The sequence below is a fragment of the Elephas maximus genome, chromosome X (genome assembly GCF_024166365.1).
Source record: "Elephas maximus indicus isolate mEleMax1 chromosome X, mEleMax1 primary haplotype, whole genome shotgun sequence".
NCBI lineage: Eukaryota > Metazoa > Chordata > Mammalia > Proboscidea > Elephantidae > Elephas > Elephas maximus.
Window position 1 is genome coordinate 90,134,126 of NC_064846.1, and position 21,326 is coordinate 90,155,451.

Genomic DNA, 21,326 nt, shown 5'->3' on the forward strand with positions numbered 1-21,326 from the left:
GTCTTTGGTGTACTTCATTCTCCTTTGCACCGGGTACTGGGTTTCAGGTGGGTTGAGACCAATTGATGCATCTTAGATGGCTGCTTGCTAGCGTTGAAGACCCCAGACACCGCTCTCCAAAGTGGGATGTAGAATGTTTCCTTAATAGATTTTATTATGCCAATTGACTTAGATGTCCCCTGAAACGAAAGTCCCCAAACCACTGCCCCTGTACTTTGGCCTTCGAAGCATTCAGTTTATTCAGGAAATTCCTTTACTTTTGGTTTAGTTCAGTTGTGCTGACCTCTCCTGTATTGTGTGCTGTCTTTCCCTTCACCTAAGATAATTATCTACTATCTAATTAGTGAAAACGCCTCTCCCTTCCTCCCCTCTCTCCTAACAATCAAAGAATATTTTCTTCTCTGTTTAAACTATTTTTCAAGTCCTTATAATAGTGGTCTCATACAATATTTGTCCTTTTGCAACTGATTAATTTCACCCAGCATAATGCCTTCCAGATTCCTCCATGTTATGAAATGTTTCAAGTATTCATCATTGTTCTTTATCAATGTGTAGAATTCCATTGTGTGAATATACCATAATTTATTTATCCATTCATCCGTTGATGGGCACCTTGGTTGCTTCCATCTTTTTGCTGTTGTAAACAGTGCTGCAAGGAACATGGGTGTGCATATATCTGTTCGGGTAAACGCTCTTATTTCTCTAGGATATATTCCAAGGAGTGGGATTGCTGGATCATGTGGTAGTTTTATTTCTAGCTTTTTAAGGAAGTGCCAAATCGATTTCCAAAGTGGTTGTGCCATTTTACATTCCCACCAAAAGGGTATAAGTGTTCCAATCTCTCCACAACCTCTCCAACATTTATTATTTTGTGCTTTTTGGATTAATGCCAGCCTCGTTGGAGTGAGATGGAATCTCATTGTAGTTTTGATTTGCACTTGTCTAATGGCTAATGTTCATGAGCATTTCCTCATATATCTGTTATTTACCCGAGTGTCTTCTTTAGTGAAGTGTCTGTTCATATCTTTTGTGCCTTTTTTAATTGGGTTATGTGTCTTTTTGTGGTTGAGTCTTTGCACTATCTTGTAGATTTTAGAAATCAGGCGCTGATCAGAAATATCATAGCTAAAAACTTTTTCCCAGTCTCCAGGTAATCTTTTTACTCTTTTGGTGAAGTCTTTGGATGAGCATAAGTGTTTGATTTTTAGGAGGTCCCAGTTATCTAGTTTCTCTTCTGCACTGTTAATAATGTTTTGTATGCTGTTTTTGCCATGTATTAGGGCTCCTAGCTTTGTCCCTGTTTCTTCTAACATAATCTTTATAGTTTTAGATTTTAATATTTAGGTTTATGATCCATTTGAGTTCGTTTTTGTGCATGGTGTGAAGTATGGGTCTGGTTTCATTTTTTTTGTGGATGGATATCCATCTATACCAGCACCGCTTGTTAAAGAGACTGTCTTTTCCCCATTTAACTGACTTTGGGCCTTTGTCAAGTATCAGCTGTGCATATGTGGATGGATTTATGTCTGAATTTCTCAGTTCTGTTCCATTGGTCTGTGTATCTGTTGTTGTACCAGTACCAGGCTGTTTTGACTACTGTGACTGTATAATAGGCTCTAAAATCAGGTAGAGTGAGTGAGGCCTCCCACTTTGTTCTTCTTCAGTAATGTTTTATTTATCCAGGACCTCTTTCCCTTCTATATGAAGTTGGTGATTTGTTTCATGAAAAAATGTTATTGGAATTTGGATCGGAATTGCATTGTGCCTATAGATGGCTTTTGGTAGAATAGATGTGTTTACAATGTTAAGTCTTCCTATCCATGAGCAAGGTATATTTTTCCACCTATGTAGTTCCGTTTTGGTTTCTTGCAGTAGGGCCTTGTAGTTTTCTTTGAATAGATCTTTTACGTCTCTGGTAGGATTTATACCTATGTATTTTATCTTCTTGGGGGCTACTGTAAATGGTATTGATTTGGTGATTTCCTCTTCAATGTTTTTTAGAGGAATCCAACTGATTTTTGTATGTTTATCTTGCATCTCGATACTATGCTGAACTCTTCCATTAGTTTCAGTAGTTTTCTTGAGGATTCCTTAGGGTTTTCTGTGTGTAAGATCATATCATCTGCAAACAGAGATACTTTTACTTGTTCCTTAGCAATCTGGATGCCCTTTATTTCTTTATATAGCCTAATTGCTCTGGCTTGGACCTCCAGCACAATGTTGAGTAAGAGTGCTGATAAAGGGCATCCTTGTCTGGTTCCTGATCTCAAGGGGAATGCTTTCAGGCTCTCTCCATTTAGAATGATGTTGGCTGTTGGCTTTGTATAGATGCCGTTTATTATGTTGAGGAATTTTCCTTCTATTCCTATTTTGCTAAGAGTTTTTTATCATGAATGGGTGTTGGACTTTGTTAAATGCCTTTTCTGCATCAATTGATAAGATCATGTGGTTCTTTTCTTTTGTTTTATTTATCTGATGGATTACATTGTTTTTCTAATGTTGAACCGTCCCTGCATACCTGGTTTGAATCCCACTTGGTCATGGTGAATTATTGTTTTGATATGTTGTTGAATTCTGTTGGCTAGAATTTTGTTGAGGATTTTTACATCTAAGTTCATGAGGGATATAGGTCTGTAATTTTCATATTTAGTGGTGTTGTTACCTGGTTTTGGTATTAGGGAGATGGTGGCTTCATAGAATGAGTTTGGGAGTATTTCGTCCTTTTCTATGCTCTGAAATACCTTTACTACTAATGGTGTTGACTCTTCTCTGAATGTGTGGTAGAATTGTGCATTGAAGCCTTCGGGGCCAGGCCTTTTTTTTGTTGGGAGTTTTTCGATTACCTTTTCAAGCTCTTCTTTTGTTATGGGTTTATTTATTTGCTCTGAGAGAGATAGGGTTAACTGTCCTGGGGGAACAAAAGAGCTGTTAAAAGATTACCATCTAGAAGTTGGGTAAATAGGAACCACACCCTGTCAGCATGAGATAAGGCTGAAACAGCCAAACCTATGAATTCCTGTCTCCTTCTTAGTGTTTTTTCTAGTCCCTTCCCCCTTTACAGGCTCATGCATGTGCCAAAGAACAAAGTGTGACTGCTGTTTAACCTTCTTTAGCCCTCTGAAGATGGTGATGTAGTGCCAAAGATCAGTGCACTTGCGTTATATCCCGTAATAAGTGAAGCCAAGGGCTGCTGAGAAAACTCCATCTTCATTATCAGCGGGTTCCATCTTGGATTCTGGTAGCGCATGCAACCTAATGAGTATGCTCCGCCATTCAAATACTCATTACTCTTTGTGTCCACCAAACCCATATAAGCCGTAGTCTCGCTTCCCTTTTCGAGTCAGTCTTTTGGAGAGGCTTAGATCCCTGCTGACTCCTTTTGCTTGACTCAAGCAAAATAAAGCTTGCTGAAGATAAAGTTTTTCTTTCGCGTGTATTCTTACTCGGGAAAAGACAAGGACCCTTTGTGTCAAATTGGCAATTGGTAACAGTTCTACCTCTGATTGTGTTAGTTTAGGTAGGTAGTGTGTTTCTAGGAATTCATCCATTTCTTCTAGGTTTTCAAATTTGTAGAAGTACAATTTTTCGTAGTAATCTGATTCTTTTAATTTCAGTTGGGTCCGTTGTAATATTGCTCATCTCATTTCTTATTGGGGTTATTTGCTTCCTTTGCTGTTTTTCTTTTGTCAGTTTGGCCAGTGGTTTATCAATTTTATTAATTTTTTCAAAGAACCAGGTTTTGGTCTTGTTAACTCTTTCAGTTTTCCATTTCATTTAATTCTACTCTGGTTTTTATTATTTGCTTTCTTCTGGTGCCCGAGGGTTTCTTTTGTTACTCTTTCTGTTTGTTCAAGTCGTAGGGATAATTGTTTGATTTGGGCCCTTTCTTCCTTTTGTATGTGTGGATTTATTGGTATAAATTGATTTCTGAGCACTGCTTTCGCTGTGTCCCAAAGGTTCTGATAGGAAGTGTTTTCATTCTCATTGGATTCTATGAATTTTTTTATCCCATCCTTAATGTCTTCCATAACCCAATCATTTTTGAGCAGGGTATTGTTCAGTTTCCAAGTGTTTGATTTCTTTTCCCTGCTTTTTTGTTATTGATTTCTATTTTTATAGCTTTATGATCAGAGAAGATGTTTTGTAATATTTCAATGTTTTGGATTCTGTTAAGAATTGCTTTATGACCTAATATGTGGTCTATTGTAGAGAATGTTCCATGTGCACTAGAAAAGAAAAATACTTGGTTGCTGTTAGGTGGAGTGTTCTGCATATGCCTATGAGGTCAAGTTGGTTGATTGTGGCATTTAGATCTTCCATGTCTTTACTGAGCTTGTTTGTGGATGTTGTGTCCTTCACTGAAAGTCGTGTGTTGAAGTCTCCTACTATAATTGTGGAGCTGTCTATCTGAATTTTCAATGCTGTTAGAGTTTGTTTTACATATCTTGCAGCCCTTTCATTGGGTGCATAAATATTTAATATGGTTATATCTTCCTGGTGTATTGTCCCTTTAATCATTATATAGTGTCCTTCCTTATCCTTTGTGGTGGATTTAACTGTAAAATCTATTTTGTCAGAAATTAGTATTGCCACTTCTGCTCTTTTTTGATTGTTGTTTGCTTGATATATTTTTTCTACCCTTTGAGTTTTAGTTTGTTTTTGTCTCTAAGTCTAAGGTGTGTCTCTTGTAGGCAGCATATGGGCAGATCATTTTTTTTTTGTTATACTTTCTGCCACTCTCTGTCTAGTTATTCGTGCATTTAGTCCATTTACATGCAGCATAATTGTGGATAGGTATGAGTTTAGTGTTGTTATTTTGATGTCTTTTTTTGTGTGTTATGGACAGTTTCTTTTTCCCACTTAATTTTTTGTGCTGAGTAGTTTATATATTGTCTATTCCTCTTATTCGTTGTTGTTGTTTTTCTATTGAGTCTCTATTTTTTTGTTGTGTTTTATTTTGATGACAATGATTGTTAGTCTCCTTTGTCGTTACCTTAATATTTACCCCTATTTTTCTAAGTTTAAACCTAACTTTTATTTCTTTATATCACCTTGTCTTCCTCTCCATATGAAAGGTACATGACTACGTTTCTTAGTCCCTCTTCATTGTTTTAATGTTGTCTCCTTTTATATATTAACATCACTCTTTTCCTGTTAGGGCGTTTTTTTATCTTGATTTATTTTTGTGATTTCTGTATCTGGGTTGAGATCTGACTGCTCTGTCCAGTGTTCTAGTCTTGGGTTGATACATGATATTATTGATTTTCTAACCAAAGTATTTAGTATTTCTTGTAGTTTTGTTTTGGTTTTTACAAATTCCCTAAACTTCTGTTTATCTGGAAATATCCTAATTTCGCCTTTAAAATTAAAGCTTTTCTGGGTATATGATTCTTGGCTGGCAATTTTTTTTCTTCAATGCCTTATATAAGTCATCCCATCGCCTTCTTGTCTGCATGGTTTCTGCCGAGTAGTCCGAGCTTTTTCTTATTGACTCCCCTTTGCAGGTAACTTTTTTGTTTATCCCTAGCTGCTCTTAAAATTCTCTCTTTACCTTTGGTTTTGGCAAGTTTGATTATCATATGTCTTGGTGAGTTTCTTTTAACATCTACCTTATGTGGAGTATGATGAGCATCTTGGACAGGTATCTTCTCACCTTTCACAATATGAGGGAAATTTTATGCCAACAAATCTTTAACAATTCTCTCTGTATTTTCTGTTGTCCCTTCCTCTTCTGGTACTCCAGAAGAGTCCCACATGATTCTTAGTGTTTCTTCATTTTTTTTAAATTCTTTTTCTGATTTTTCTTCAAATATATTGGTAGCAAGTGCTTTGTCTCCAGTCTCACCAATTCTGCCTTCCACTTGCTCAGTTCTGCTCCTCTGAATTTCTATTGAGTTGTCTAATTCTGCAATTTTATTATTAATCTTCTGAATTTCTGATTACTGTCTATGAATTCTGTGAGCTTATTAAATTTTTCATTATGTTCCTGAATAACCTTTTTAATTTCTTCAACTGCTTTATCTGCGTGTTCCTTGGCTTGTTCTGCATATTGCCTGATGCCCTTTCTGATGTCTTGAAGGGTTCTGTATATTAATCTTTTGTATTCCGAATCTGGTAATTCCAGCAAGGCCCTTGATCCAGAAGATCCCTTGATTCGTTGTTTTGAGATCTTGTTGAAGTGATTATGATCAGCTTCTTTATGTGATTTGATACTGACTGTCTTCACCTAGCCACCTATAAGTTATTGTATTAGTTTGTTTTATGTTTGCTTACTGTCGTAGCTTCTTGCTTTATTTGTTTTGATATGTCCAAATGGGTTGCTTGAGTGAGCTAGCTTGATTATTTTCGCCTTTGAAGCTCTGATGTCCTATCATCAGATGGCTAGAGCTGTTATCAGGTATATCAGCCTAGGAGTGCATTCACTTTTCTTTTATAGATTCAGGTCAGGTGTTCAGGTAGGTAGCTGATCAACAAATGTGTGGTACAGGTTCTGTCCTACAGTCTTAGAGGGGCAGGGGTAATTAGTGTAAGGGCAGGGGTAATTAGTGTAGGTACCAGTATCTGGTTGCAGCAGGCGGTCACGCTCTGAACAAGGCATGGGGCTGACAATTGTCCCCCATGTGTCTGTGAGGAAAGCATGTCCCTGCTCCCAAAAGAGTACAGGTAGGTGGGTTCTGCATATGGACCAGGGGCACCCAATGCTTTTGGATTTAAGGACTGGGAGGTGCCACTTATCCTTGGACCCTTCTCATGGGTGGCTGGGTGATGTGAGTGTAGCCAACAGTCCTTAGGCCCTTAATGTGAGTATGTGAGTACCCTGTTTAATAGGCAAAGTTGTGTCAAACATCAGACAGGCTCCTCTCCACCACACAGCTGAAACAGTTGCAGTCTGCGAACAAAGGTCTATTCTGAAATAGGCCCACACAGTTCCATGCAGTGGGGAAAGTTATTCAAAGTCCACGGACTGTTTATGCCTCAACATGAGCCTCTTTTGTCCTGAGCTCCCCAGGTTAGTTGAGCTGGCAAATTATCTTTTCCCCCAATTTTGAATTTATTCCTTCTCCAAGGCCAGGAGAATGGCTGAGAACGCTCAGCATTACCTATCTCAGGCCCAGGGAAATCAATGCCACTGAATCCGCCTTGGGGGCGGGGGCATGGTAAAATATATCCAAGTCCTTAGTTCTTGCCACGAGTGCCATTTTTCTCTGGTTCCAGACGTGTGAGTAAGCTTTGCCACTGGCTGTTTCTCCATGAGGAAATTGTGGCTGAACACTACCATCAGGCCACCACAGCCACTCCTGGGAATGGTGCATGAGGGTTCCTGGTGATTCAAGTCTGGCAATTCCTCCCCGCTTCTGAACCGTCTCTCCCTCCCTCTGCTGCTCAGTCTGTTTTCTAACTTTGCCTTTGATGTTCAGGGCTCTTAGCTTGTCATAAATATAATCGTTCTGCTTATTTTTTTGAGTCTTTATTGTAAGAGGGATCGCCAGAAGTGTCTGGCTATTCTGCCATCTTGGCCCCGCCTCCCTTTTTGTCTTTTTAATGACCTTCTGCTTTCTTTTTGGATGATGTCCTTGATGTCATTCCACTACCCGTCTGGTCTTTGGTCATCAGTGTTCAACACGTCAAATCTATACTTGAGATGTTCTCTAAATTCAGGTGGGATATACTCAAGTTTCAACTTCAACTTGCATATGAGCAATTGATGGTCTATTCCACAGTCGGCCCCTGGCCTTGTCCTGACTGATGTTACTGAGCTTTTCTACTGACTCTTTCCACACATGTAGTGAATTTGATTCTTGTGTGTTCCATATGGCGAGGTCCATGTGTATAGTTGCCATTTATGTAGGTGAAAGAAGGTATTTGCAATGGAGAAGTAGTTGGTCTTGCAATATTCTATCATTCTATCTCTGGCATTGTTTCCATCATCAAGGCCATATTTTCCAACTACTGATCCTCCTTTTTTGTTTCCAACTTTTGCATTCCAATCACCAGTGATTATCAATGCATACTTATTGCATGTTCGATCAATTTGAGACTGTGGCAGCTGATAAAAATCTTCTATTCCTTCATCTTTGGCCTTAGTGGCTGGCACATAAATCTGAATAATAGTTGTATTAACTGGTCTTCCTTGTAGGTGTATGCATGTTATCCTACCACTGACAGTGTTGTATTTCAGGATAGATCTTGAAATGTTCTTTTTGACAATGAATGCAACACCATTCCTCTTCAAGTCGTCATTCCCAGCATAGTAGACTATATGATTATCTGATTCAAAATGGCCAATACATTTCAGCTCACAAATGCCTAGGATATCAATGTTTATGCATTCCATTTCATTTTTGATGATTTCTAATTTTTCTAGATTGATTCTTTGTACATTCCAGGTTCCGATTATTAATGGATGTTTATAGCTGTTTCTTCTCATTTTGAGTGGTGCCACATCAGCAAATGAAGGTCCCAAAAACTTTACACCATCCACATCGTTAAGGTCGACTCTACTTTGAGGAGGCAGCCCTTCCCCAGGCATCTTTTGAGTGTCTTCCAACCTGGGGGGGCTCATCTTACAGCACTATATCAGTCAATGTTCTGCTGCTATTCATTTTCACTGGCCAATGCTTTTCAGATATCATGTATTAATGATATTGTTCGATAATTTCTGCATTCAGTTGGATCACATTTCTTCGTAATAGGCATAAATATGGATCTCTTCCAGTCTGTTGGCCAGGTAGCTGTCTTCCAAATCTCCTTGCATAGACAAGTGAGAGCTTCCAGTGCTCCACCCATTTGTTGAAACATCTCAATTGATATTCCGTCAATTCCTGGAGCCTTGTTTTTCGCTAATACCTTCCATGCAGCTTGGACTTCTTCCTTCAGTACCATTGGTTCCTGATCATATGCTACTTCTTGAAATCGATGAATGTTGGCCAGTTCTTTTAGGTTTAATGACCCTGTGTATTGTTTCCATCTTTTGATGTATCCTGGGTTGTTTAATATTTTAGCCATGGAATCCTTCAGTAGTGCAACTTGAGGCTTGAATATTTTCTTCAGTTCTTTTAGCTTGTGAAATGTCAAGCATGTTCTTCCCTTTTGGTTTTCTATCTCCAGCTCTTTGCACATGTCATTATAATACTTTGCTTTGTCTTCTTGAGCCATCCTTTGAAATCTTTGGTTCTTTTACTTCATCATTTCTTCCTTTTGCTTTAGCTGCTCGACATTCATAAGCAAGTTTCAGAGTCTCTTCTGACATCCATCTTGGTCTTTTCTTTCTTTCCTATGTTTTCAATGACTTCTTTCTTTCTTCCAGCTGGCTAGATCCATGTGTACAGTTGCCATATTAAAAAAAAAATGAGTGCCGTATTATGTTGTTGGAAAAGGTTATTTGCAACGATGAAGCCACTGGTCTTGGAAAATTCTGTCATGCGATTTCCATCATCATTTCTATCCTAAGGCCATATTTTCCAACTACCAATCCTTTTTCTTTTTTCCAACTTTCACATTTCTTTCACCAGTAATTATCAATGAACCTTTTCATATTGAACTAAGGTTTAGGTTGTCATGATTGCTACTTGAATTCATATCTACTGACAGAAAATAGGGTTGTTATTGCTTACAACAGGTAAGGAACTATTCATTTTTTCCATCATCATGTTATATTCTCATTGTAATAAATTTGGAAAAAAATTGAAAGGTAGAAAGTAGAAAAAAACAACCAGGCATGTTACCTATAGATAGCTAATCTTTTCATTTTGGGATGTATCCTCCAAGTCTTTCTTATAATAACACTTTTTCTTTTAAATGGAATTTTAAAAATGAATACTTTATAAACATATTTCTGTAAGTCGAGGTGATGCTTTAATGCCTTGTGACGTTCCACATTATGAGGCACGTGTTGACTTTTTTATAACAAAATATGTGATAGCCTTGATTCTCGTAATTTGAAAAATACAGCATTACTAGAATAAGTTGGTATATGTTAATCACATTTACATTTTTTATGTACAGTATTTTTGATGTTCTCCAAAAGTAGACAACCTGGCTGATTTTGTCAGAGTTATTTTCAAAATTCACTGTCTCTTGTTTTTTCACTAGTAAGTATATTGAGGTTTTTACTTCTAGCACTCTATTTATATAACACGTTTTTGTTCCTTTTCAAATCCACCTGGTATTTTTTCTTATTTTCCTGTTAATAATACTTTTTGAAAGATCAGAAAATTAGGATAGTCGTGTTAAACACCTTAATTATAAAATTGCCTTAATTTTAGGATTTTTAAAAATCATTGCATCATTAATTGAATTCCAATGGTTTATAAGAAGGAAACATCTTGTTTGGAGCATGATATTAAACCTGTTTGATTTACTGTTGAAGTTGTTTTCTCCCCCATAATTTTCTTAAGGAGTGAAGAGGTGGTTTTTGGTTGCTTTATGTTAAAAAAAAATAGAAAACAAGACAAACCTAAAAGAAAAATTGAATTGTTACTTTATGATTTGTTCATTACATTCATTTTGTCAATAGGAAATACACTCACATGGTACAAAATGTTAACATTATAAAAGGGTGTACGGTGAAAAGTTTCACTCTTGCGCTGTCCCACATCTATCAAGTTACCTTCTCAGGGCAACCACTATTATCAAGTTTTTTTTTTTCTTTCTCTCCCCTAACAGAAATATTAAAATACTGTACACAACTGTCTAAAACTTGCATTTATCATTTAACAATATACCTAGGAATTCATTCCATATCTGTACGTCTTGACTTTCCTATTTACGGAGCTATATAACATTCTGTTGTAGGGTGTAACATAATTATTTATCCAGTCTCATATTGAGAAACATCTATGTTCTTTCCAAAGTTTTGACTTTACAAACAATGCAGTAGTGAACGGTCTTGTAGACATCTCATTTTGCACATGTAGAATGTATAAACTAGTGCCATACGTAGGATAAATTACTAGAAGTTACATTGCTGGGTGAAAGGATGTACGCATTTAAAATTTTTCACAGACGTGGGTAAATCATTTTGATTTTGACATAAAATAGTCAATGGTTGTGAAGTGTTTATTAAAAATGATGAAAGTTCTTATCTTCTCATGGGGTTTGCTCTCTCAAAGTTAATTTACTTTTTCTTTCTTCCAAAGCAAATAATCAAATTCACAAATCACACATTTTATGGTCAGCAGTGCTAGAAAGGGTTCTATGTTGATTTCTGTGGCAATCTGAAGGAAAATGTGAATGATATGTGTACACTAGTGATTTTTTTCTAAAATACAATTGAAGGAAACCCATTGAGAATGATGTATGAAAAGTGATACACCCACATTTTATATTACTAACATTTTATTAAAACAAACCACAAACCAAGCCCAGTGCCGTCGAGTCGTTTCCGACTCATAGCGACCCTACAGGACGGAGTAGAACTGTCCCATAGAGTTTCCAATGAGCGCCTGGCAGATACGAACTGCCGACCTTTTGGTTAGCAGCCGTAGCTCTTAACCTCTACGCCACCAGGAACATTTTATTAACCATTATTTAATAGCAAAGGAGGTCTCTCTCTTATGATTCACAAAAATAGTTACTGTGTATTTCAAAAATTCTGTGATTATAATTTTATTAAGATGTTTTTCTACTTGTGAAATTTGTCATTTAAAGCTGTTTAGTGTTAAGAAATCTTGTCACCATGAACTAGTTTATAAATAATGGAAATATATAAATTAGTAACCATTAGTGCTTTAGAAAGAAGTTAATGCCAACTATTTCTACAATAAAATTTCCAATCGATGTTAAGATTTTGGACTGTTCACTATTTTTACCCATAGTGAATCTGTTTGATAGCTAGTATATTTGTGTGCTGCCTTGTAATGGAATGGATCTCCTTTCAAAGTAACTGTATTTACCAAGTACTACTGTAAATTGCATGTTTAAATGATATTTAATGTATGGAATAAGAAGAATACCAGTATATTAGATACAGAAGATTGCTACGTCAAAGAAGCCAGCAACGGCACTTCAACATTTGAAAATGACTTCAAATCTGTACAGGCTTCAGTTGCTTAAAAAGCTCCCTAGTCCATCAGATTATCAAGGTGACTCATTCAAAAAAAGCTAATTTCTTGCTATTCCAGTAGAAAGCAGCAACCTAACCACAACCGGGGTTCTCGCAAATTTCAAGAAAAACAAACAAAATGAACTAAAGCACGCATGGTAGAATAAATTTCGAAATAAAAATTGAAGCCATTTTATTTTAGAGAGCTGATTTGTGAGTTGCAGATGTAGTTACCAACGTAGAAACAAATTATAGAATATGAAAGCTGGAAAGACTTTCAGATTTCATCCAGCCAAACCTCCTCCGTAATGAGGTGGAAACAGATCTAGAATGGTTGGTTTGTGAGCTACACTTCAGGATGGGGAAACGGCTGGGCTGCGGTGTGTGTGTGTGTGTGTGTGTGTGTGCGCGCGCGCGCGCGCGCGTGCGTTCTAAGGGACAGTCTAGATTTTACTCAATATTGAAAGAATTGTACGTAGATCTCAAGTTAGTCTTATGTCATATATGTATATATATATTTAAGCATGCTGGGGTGATAAGTAGTAGATATGAAGCATCTTAGGAAAGAAAAGAACTTGATAACTTGGAATATAGGCATACAGGAAAGAAAACATTTATACAGGATTGTCATACTGATTAGCGGTTAAGACGACTCCTCTGAATCTCGGCTCCACTACCGTGGGACTTCGTGCCTTGGTTTCCTCATCTGGAAAATGTAGGTAATAAGAGTATTTGCCTCAAAGGGTATAAAGATTGCACGAGGTAATCTGGGTAAGGATTAGTATAGTGCTGGATATACAGTAAACTCTCAATAAATGTAAATTGTTTTGTCAGTATGTCAGTGAAAAGACGGACCAAAAGAGCTTTTTCAGAATAAAGTCAAAATACGCCACTAGCACTTTCACGTCAATTTGGACTGAACTGGACCCCAAGCGAAAAGGTGGAGGGGATCAAATGACGTCGACCGCCTTAGCAACAGGCCCCCAAAGGAGGTGAATTTCCGTAGCCAATAAGACTCTGCGCTGTGGAAGAGGTAGCCAATGGATGACGGAAAGAGGAAGAGGTAGGACGCGCCAATTCTCTTGCCTGAGCCTCGGCCCAACAAAATGGCGGCGGCGGCGGCGTCGCTTTGTTTCCGCGGCTCCTGCGGCGGTGGCAGTGGTAGTGGCCTTTAAGCTGTGGGGAGGCTCCATCACAAGCTACAGGGACGAATAAGGCTCCAGTGCATTGTATCGTCCCCAGGCGACGGGTAGCGCAGAGTGGCACCCTACGGGTCGCAGAAGCCGACAAGGCGTTGAAGCGAAAACATGACCGCTGAGCCCATGAGGTAAAACGCAACCCCGTCTCAATAGCCCCGGCAACCTGGGCCTAGGCACTTTCTGAATCGGATGTTTGGGAAGACTTTAGCTCGGTAGGTTAGAACTGTGTGTCGCTTAACGAAAAGAGGCATCGTTTTTTCTTTAGGTGAGAAGGCGTTCGGGGTTTCCCTGGAAGGCTCCAACCCGGGGTGGGGGGGGGCGCGGCCTGGGGTGTTCGCTTCATCCAACCTCTCCTAACCGATGAAGCTGGGTTGGCTTCCTCTGTTTACTCTTTGGTGATTGTAGGATTGAGAACCCGAAGGCGGGGGCAGTCCTGGTCATTCTTCCTAATTTTGGGGCCTAGAGACTGGTTGGGTTTTTAGAGACTGCCTGGGAAGGAGTGGGGTCGGAGGAGGGGGAGGGGCAGGCGGGAAGGATGTGAGATCCTGGGACTTATTAGTGGCGTTTCTACTGCTGGAGACGGGAAGTACCGGAACCCTTCGGGATTTTTTTTCTCTGCAGACCCTGGGGACAAGCCTTTTTTTTTTGGCGGGGAGGGGTGTTGCCAGGTATTTACATTCCATCTCTACTCCAAATCTTGAAGGATACCTTTGGATTTACCTCTAGACAAAAAAAAAAAAAAAAAAAAAGGGGGGGATACTAATGCAGGGTTTTGCTTCCAGAGGACCTCAGTATAGTACTTTTTGGGCAAGTCTAGCTTTAATAGGTGGTAGGGCAGACCTCACATATTTCCCCACTTTTCTGGGTAAATTTTTAGTAGAAGTAATTAGACTCAATTTTTGTTTGTTTATTCCATGAGGGAAGGGGAGCAGGTTAACTAGGTTGATAGGAAATAAGATTTATTGCCTGGCAGGTTGCCCCTTTCCAGTCAAGTACGTTTATTAGGTTGGGGCTTTTTCTCTTGTGCCTCTGATTTACCTTTTAACAGTGTCTAAATATATGGGTAGGTTATATGAAATGTATAACCTACACAGGTAGTTGGCTTGCTTTTCAGGCAGTTTGACATTTGTCTTTTTCATCCCATGATGTGAATTAAGTAATTTTCTACTCCGAAATGCATCCTTGGCGCCTAGTGGCAAAATAAAGAAAATTGCAGAGAACATGGATCAGAATTCGTAGTTGGCAAAATATGCCTTTGAGTAACTATTAGGATAGCATATGTTTTTAGAGCATTTTAGCTAGACTGTAGAATTTGGGAATAAGCCTATGATACTTATATTATGGCTGTTTTTCTACATTAACGGGCAGTGGGTAGAAGATGTTCCTATTCCTTTGAAAAAAACGTACTTTAGTTCTTACAGATTCCTAGCTGGGTAAAGATTGTGGCCTTGGTTTCTGAATTTGTCTTAATTGGCCCAAGTACAACAAACCTTCATTTATGGGACTTTGGGCACATAAGCGGTGCCTAGTAAAACTTGTTGCCCAGTTATTATTAGACACTCATGTTCATATGCATGAAAGGTGCACTTTACAGTTAAATGGGACCTCTAGATTTTACAACGTTTTGCTAAGTCTTATGGAATCTAATTTAAAACCATATATTTAACTTGGATTATCTCCCTTTCTTTAAGGTGAACAAATTAAGTGTAGAATTTCAGAATAGAATTATTCATTTTATATCATGGCTAGTTTTCTTACTGGTCTTGAATTTTTGTAGATCTTTTTGGTAATAATACTGATCAGGTTGTTGTTAGTTGCTGTCAGTTGATTCTGACTCATGGTGACCCCGTGTGTGCAGAGTAGAATTGTTTTTTAGGGTTTTCCAGGCTGTGTGACCTTTCAGAAGCAGATTGCCAGCCATGTCTTCTGAGGCTCATCTGGGTGGGTTTAAGCTGCCAACCTCTCGGCTTGTAGTTGAGCATTTTAACTGCTTATGCCACCCAGGGATTCCTGTAATCAAAGTAGTAACTAAAATTGAATGCTTATTGTTGTCCTTTACCTGTATAATTTTGATTAATTTTCAAAACAACGCTCTGGGATAGATACTTGGTTTTGCCCATTTCACAGATGAGGAGGAAACTGAGGCACAGAGAGATCAAAGAACATGACCAAACTTATGCAGCTTGTAATTGGTAGGGCTGGAGTTGGACCCAGCAGGTCTTGACTCCAGAGCTTATGTTCTCAACCACAAGACATTAATGCCTCCTTAAGCTGCTGTGTCTAACCTGATTTTGACCATTTTAATTTAGCCTAAGTGTTAATATGGAAGAAGTACACGTTAGCTACTATTGTGGTTATTTGTTGTAGGTCTGTGATTATGTAGCCATTTATAATGTAATGCTTTTTATGTCCAAAAAAACCTAAACCAAATCTGTTACCATCAAGTTGATTCCAACTCATAGTGACCCTATAGGACAGAGTAGAGCTGCCCCATAGGGTTTCCAAGGAGCGGCTGTTGGATTCGAACTGCTGACCTTTTGGTTAGCAGCATGAGCTCTTAACCACTGCGCCACCAGGGTCCAGATGTACTTTATAGTGAGATAATTGAAATGCTTAATTCTAGGAAAGTCCTAGGCTAGTGAAAACCCCTAATAGAGAACCACGTATATAAATGTAGGGAATTAATTAAAAAGTGTGACATTCATTGATTATTTACTATGAAAGAGCTCCAAGTGGGTGTTCAGAAGAATTTTCTCAGGCTGAGGTGTCATCCATCTCAAGCGGTAGTCATAGTGAAAGGAGAATCTGGCAGGTAATGCTTGAGTGAGTTGAATCCGCAGTACTAAATCACTCTTGATTCTTTTCTAATATGAAAAAAAAATATGAGGTAGAAATAATATGGGCAATTCTGTACATCATCATTAATTTTATTTTACTCAGTTGTTCCAGATTTTCCCTTTATCAGATCTGTTAGAGCTCTTAAAAGTAGGAATGAACATTAGTTCTAATTTTTACTGGCATTTATAAAAAAGAAATAATCTAGGATTCTGTGGTAGAAAAATGACCAAAAGGCTAGAAGGAGGAAAATAAACCAATGACCTGGCTAAATCATACACTGAATAATCAAGAGTTGATTATACATTAGCTTAGTCTTTGAATGTTTGTTGTTGTTACTGTTTTTAACTTTTGTCGTTGTTTCAAATAAAATTGGTTTGTTTCTTCAGTTTTTTGGTATTATAAAAGATGAGCCTCTGATGACTGGTGGTCTTTAGTTTCATAGAAAGATCTTGGTATTGGGAAATTTGTTGGGACTTGTCATTCTAATCTGTATGACAATTGATTACTTGAAAATCTGACAGCAATATAACTTCGTGTTAAATTAAAAAAGGCAGTTGTCTAATTGAGGTATGTTGAGAGAATGCCCTAGAAAGTATCTGTTAAGGTGGTAGTTAATAAGTTGCAATTGTGTACTAACTTAATATTTGAAAAATGTTATCTGTGAAATATTTGCATGCCTACTGTGTGGAAAGGATTAAGCCAGGCCTGTGGAAAAAAGGAAATGCAGTTTTTAGAAAGGATTTTGAAACCATTTAAATACCATTTGTTTGGTTATGTTATGGGTTGGGGTGAAAAGAAAGACATTTATGACCTTGGTTTTGATCAGGCCAGTTCTCATTATGGACAATCCTCGATGTGGTTAGCCATGAGCTTTCAGGTATATGTTATATTTTTGGAGACAAGATAAATGTAGTACTTACAGAAATATTTCTATATGGATATAAAAAACAAACCTGTTGCCGTTGAGTCGATTTCAACTCATAGCAACCCAGTAAGACAGAGTACAGGTAGCCCATAGGGTTTCCAAGGAGCAGCTGTTGGATTCAAACTGCCAACCTTTTGGTTAGCAGCTGAGTTCTTAACCACTGCGCCACCAGGGCTCCATATAGATAGAGGTGTGTGAAATATGTTTTGCATAAGAAATTATGCATATTTTTGTGTCCATATCACTTTTGGAGTCTGAATAAATTTATGGATTGGATGAAAGGATACAGACAGTCCTTTCATTCACATAAAGTGCTTTCCCTCAGACCTGGAGGGTTTAGTTGAACTTTGACAGAAGCTGTTCAAGTGGTTTAAGCCAGTGAAAGGTGATGTATAGGTCTTCCTTTAGAGATGTAGAATATAACACAGCAGTAAAAGGAGTGTCCAAGTAGGATCTTTCTGTTTCCATATCCTAATGCTTGTTCTACAACCAGGTTGATGGAGGTGACATATGCAAAATATTTAACCTACATTTCTTCATCTGTAAAATAGGAGTAAATCTAACCATGCTGAAGCCTGTAGGTGTTCTGGAGGAGGTAACATGGTTATAACGATTCTTAAAAAACAATAAACGAAACCTCTTTGGGATCCTCATTAATTAAAATTTTTTTTTTCTTGTTGAGAATATACACAGCAGAACATATACCAATTCAACAATTTTTACATGTACAATTCAGTGACGTTAATTAAATTCTTCAAGTTGTTCAACCATTCTCACCTTTTCCGAGTTGTTCCTCCCCCATGAACATATAATCACTGCCCCCTAAGTTTCCTATCTAATCTTTTGAGTTGCTATTGTTAATTTGATCACACATAAATATAGGTAGTCCCTGGGTAAGGAACCTCTGACTTACATACAACTCGTAGTTATGAAGTAATTCCCATAAAACCTGTCAGGAAAAAACTGACTCAGTGTTCAGGCCCCTGGGCTCCCACAAGGGACTGCACTTCTCCCACTTGTGCAGGCAGTGGGCGGGCCCCTGTGACATGGTACACCCACCCATGGCCCTCAGCAAGTAGCAGAGCACATGCACCCACCTCAAGCTCCTCTGCTCAGTGCCTCACGGTGGGCTTGCAGGTGGTGCCACCCAGTGTCTGGGATGCGGGTGCTGCGCTGTGTGTGTTCTGTGAGTATACCATAATTTATTTATCCATTCATCCGTTGATGGGCACCTTGATTGCTTCCATGTTTTTGCTGTTGTAAACAGTGCTGCAGTAAACATGGTGTGCATATATCTGTTTGTGTAAAGGCTCTTATTTCTCTAGGATATATTCCAAGGAGTAGGGATTGCTGGATCGTACAGTAGTTCTATTTCTAGCTTTTTAAGGAAGCGCCAAATCAATTTCCAAAGTGGTTATACCATTTTATATTCCCACCAGCAGTGTATAAGTGTTCCAGTCTCTCCACAGCCTCTCCCAACATTTATTATTTTGTGTTTTTTGGATTAATGCCAGCCTCCTTGGAGTGAGATGAAATCTCATTGTAGCTTTGATCTGCATTTCTCTAACGGCTAATGATCATGAACATTTCCTCATAATATCTGTTAGCTACCTGAATGTCTTCTTTAGTGAAGTGTCTATTCATATCTTTTGCCCATTTTTAATTGGGTTATTTGTCTTTTTGCAGTTGAGTTTTTGCAGTATCATGTAGATTTTAGAGATCAGACGCTGATCAGAAATGTCATCGCTTAAAACTTTTTCCCAGTCTGTAGGTAGTCTTTTTACTCTTTTGGTGAAGTCTTTGGATGAGCATAAGTGTTTGATTTTTAGGAGCTCCCAGTTATCTAGTTTTTCTTCTGCATTCCTGATAATGTTTTGTGTACTCTTTATGCCATGTATTAGGGCTCCTAACCTTGTCCCTATTTTTTCTTCCATGATCTTTATTGTTTTAGATTTTATTTTTAGGTCTTTGATCCATTTTGAGTTAGTTTTTGTGCATGGAGTGAGGTATGGGTCTTGTTTCATTTTTTTTGCAGATGGATATCCAGTTATGCCAGCACCATTTGTTAAAAAGACTGTCTTTTCCCCATTTAACTGTTTCGGGGCCTTTGTCAAATATCAGCTGCTCATATGTGGATGGATTTATGTCTGGATTCTCAATTCTGTTCCATTGGTCCATGTATGTGTTGTTGTACCAGTACCGGGCTGCTTTGACTACTGCGGCGGTATAATAGGTTCTAAAATCAGGTAAAGTAAGGCCTCCCACTTTGTTCTTCTTTTTCAGTAATGCCTTATTTATCCGGGGCCTCTTTTCCATCCATATGAAGTTGGTGATTTGTTTCTCCATCTCATTAAAGAATGTCCTTGGGATTTGGATCAGAATTGCATTAAATGTATAGATCGCTTTTGGTAGAATAGACATTTTTATAATGTTAAGTCTTCCTATCCACAAGCGAGGTATGTTCTTCCAGTTATGTAAGTCTCTTTTGGTTTCTTGCAGAAGTGTACTGCAGTTTTCTTTGTATAAGTCTTTTACATCTCTGGTAATTTTATTCCTCAGTATTTTATCTTCCTGGGGGCTACTGTAAATGGCATTGCTTTGGTGATTTCCTCTTCGATGTTCTTTTTGTTGGTGTAGAGGAATCCAACTGATTTTTGTATGTTTATCTTGCATCCCGATACTCTGCTGAACTCTTCTATTAGTTTCAGTAGTTTTCTGGAGGATTCCTTAGGGTTTTCTGTGTATAAGATCATGTCATCTGCAAATAGAGATACTTTTACTTCTGCCTTGCCAATCTGGATGCCCTTTATTTCTTTGTCTAGCCTAATTGCTCTGGCTAGGACTTCCAGCACAATGTTGAATAAGAGTGGTGATAAAGGGCATCCATGTCTGGTTCCCGGTCTCAATGGGAATGTTTTCAGGCTCTCTCCATTTAGGGTGATGTTGGCTGTTGGCTTTGTATAAATGCCCTTTATTATGTTGAGGAATTTTCCTTCTGTTCCTATTTTGCTGAGAGTTTTTATCATGAATGAGTGTTGAACTTTGTCAAATGCCTTTTCTGCATCAATTGATAAAATCATGTGATTCTCTTGTGGTGTCTTTACCTGGTTTTGGTATCAGGGTTATGGTGGCTTCATAAAATGAGTTTGGTAGTATTCTATCCTTTTGTATGCTCTGAAATACCTTTAGTAGTAGTGGTGTTAACTCTTCTCTGAAAGTTTGGTAGAACTCTGCAGTGAAGCCATCTGGACCAGGGCTTTTTTTTATTGGGAGTTTTTTGATTACCTTTTCAGTCTATTCTTTTGTTATGGGTGTGTTTAGTTGTTCTAGCTCTGTTTGTGTTTGTTTAGGTAGGTAGTGTGTTTCTAGGAATTCATCCATTTCTTCTAGGTTTTCAAAGTTGAGTAGTTTTTCATAGTAATCTGATATGATTCTTCTAATTTCGGTTGGGTCTGTTGTAACATTGCCCATGTAATTTCTTATTTGGGTTATTTGCTTTCTCTACTGTTTTTCTTTTGTCAATTTGGCCAGTGGTTTATCAATTTTATTGAGTTTTTCAAAAAAACAGCTTTTGGTCTTGTTAATTCTTTCAGTTGTTTTTTTGTTTTCTATTTCATTTAGTTCAGCTCTAATTTTTATGGTTTGTTTTCTTCTGGTGCCTGTTGGTTTCTTTTGTTGCTCTCTTTCTGTTTGTTCAAGTTGTAGGGATAATTCTTTGATTTTGGCCCTTTCTTCTTTTTGGATGTGTGCATTTATTGATATAAATTGGCCTCTGAGCACCGCTTTTGCTGTGTCCCAAAGGTTCTGATAGGAAGTGTTTTCATGGTCATTGGATTCTCTGAATTTCTTTTTTTCCATCCTTAATGTCTTCTATAATCCAGGCTTTTTCGAGCAGGGTATTGTTCACTTTCAATGTGTTTAATTTCCTTTCCCTGCTTTTCCTGTTATTGATTTCCACTTTTATGGCCTTATGGTTAGAGAAGATGCTTTGTAATATTTCAGTGTTTTGGATTCTGCTAAGGCTTGCTGTATGTCCTAATATGTGGTCTCTTCTAGAGAATGTTCCATGTGTACTAGAAAAGAAAGTATACTTGGTTGCTGTTGGGTGAAGTGTTCTGTATATGTGTATGAGGTCAAGTTGGTTGATTGTGGCATTTAGATCTTCCGTGTCTTTATTGAGCTTCTTTCTGGATGTCCTGTCCTTCACAGAAAGTGGTGTGTTGAAGTCTCCTGCTATTATTGTGGAGGTGTCTATCTCACTTTTCAATGCTGATAGAGTTTGTTTTATGTATCTTGCAGCCCTGTCTTTGCTTGCATAAAT

General features: G+C 38.1%; 1 protein-coding gene across 7 annotated transcripts in view; it reads left to right on the forward strand.

The window, feature by feature from the left end:
• The first annotated feature begins 13,067 nt into the window (after positions 1–13,067).
• Positions 13,068–21,326, forward strand: part of ATRX (ATRX chromatin remodeler) — a 409,611-nt gene continuing 401,352 nt past the window's right edge. For 6 of the 7 annotated variants that reach the window (XR_007515994.1, XM_049873283.1, XM_049873286.1 and 3 more), the window contains exon 1: positions 13,365–13,454. Coding sequence is in view for 6 of the 7 variants with exons in the window: in XM_049873283.1 (XP_049729240.1) it covers positions 13,432–13,454 (23 nt within the window). In the remaining variant the exon portion in view is untranslated. Of the gene's footprint in view, positions 13,455–21,326 lie in introns of all 7 variants that reach the window. The other variant, XM_049873284.1, reaches the window with a different exon arrangement.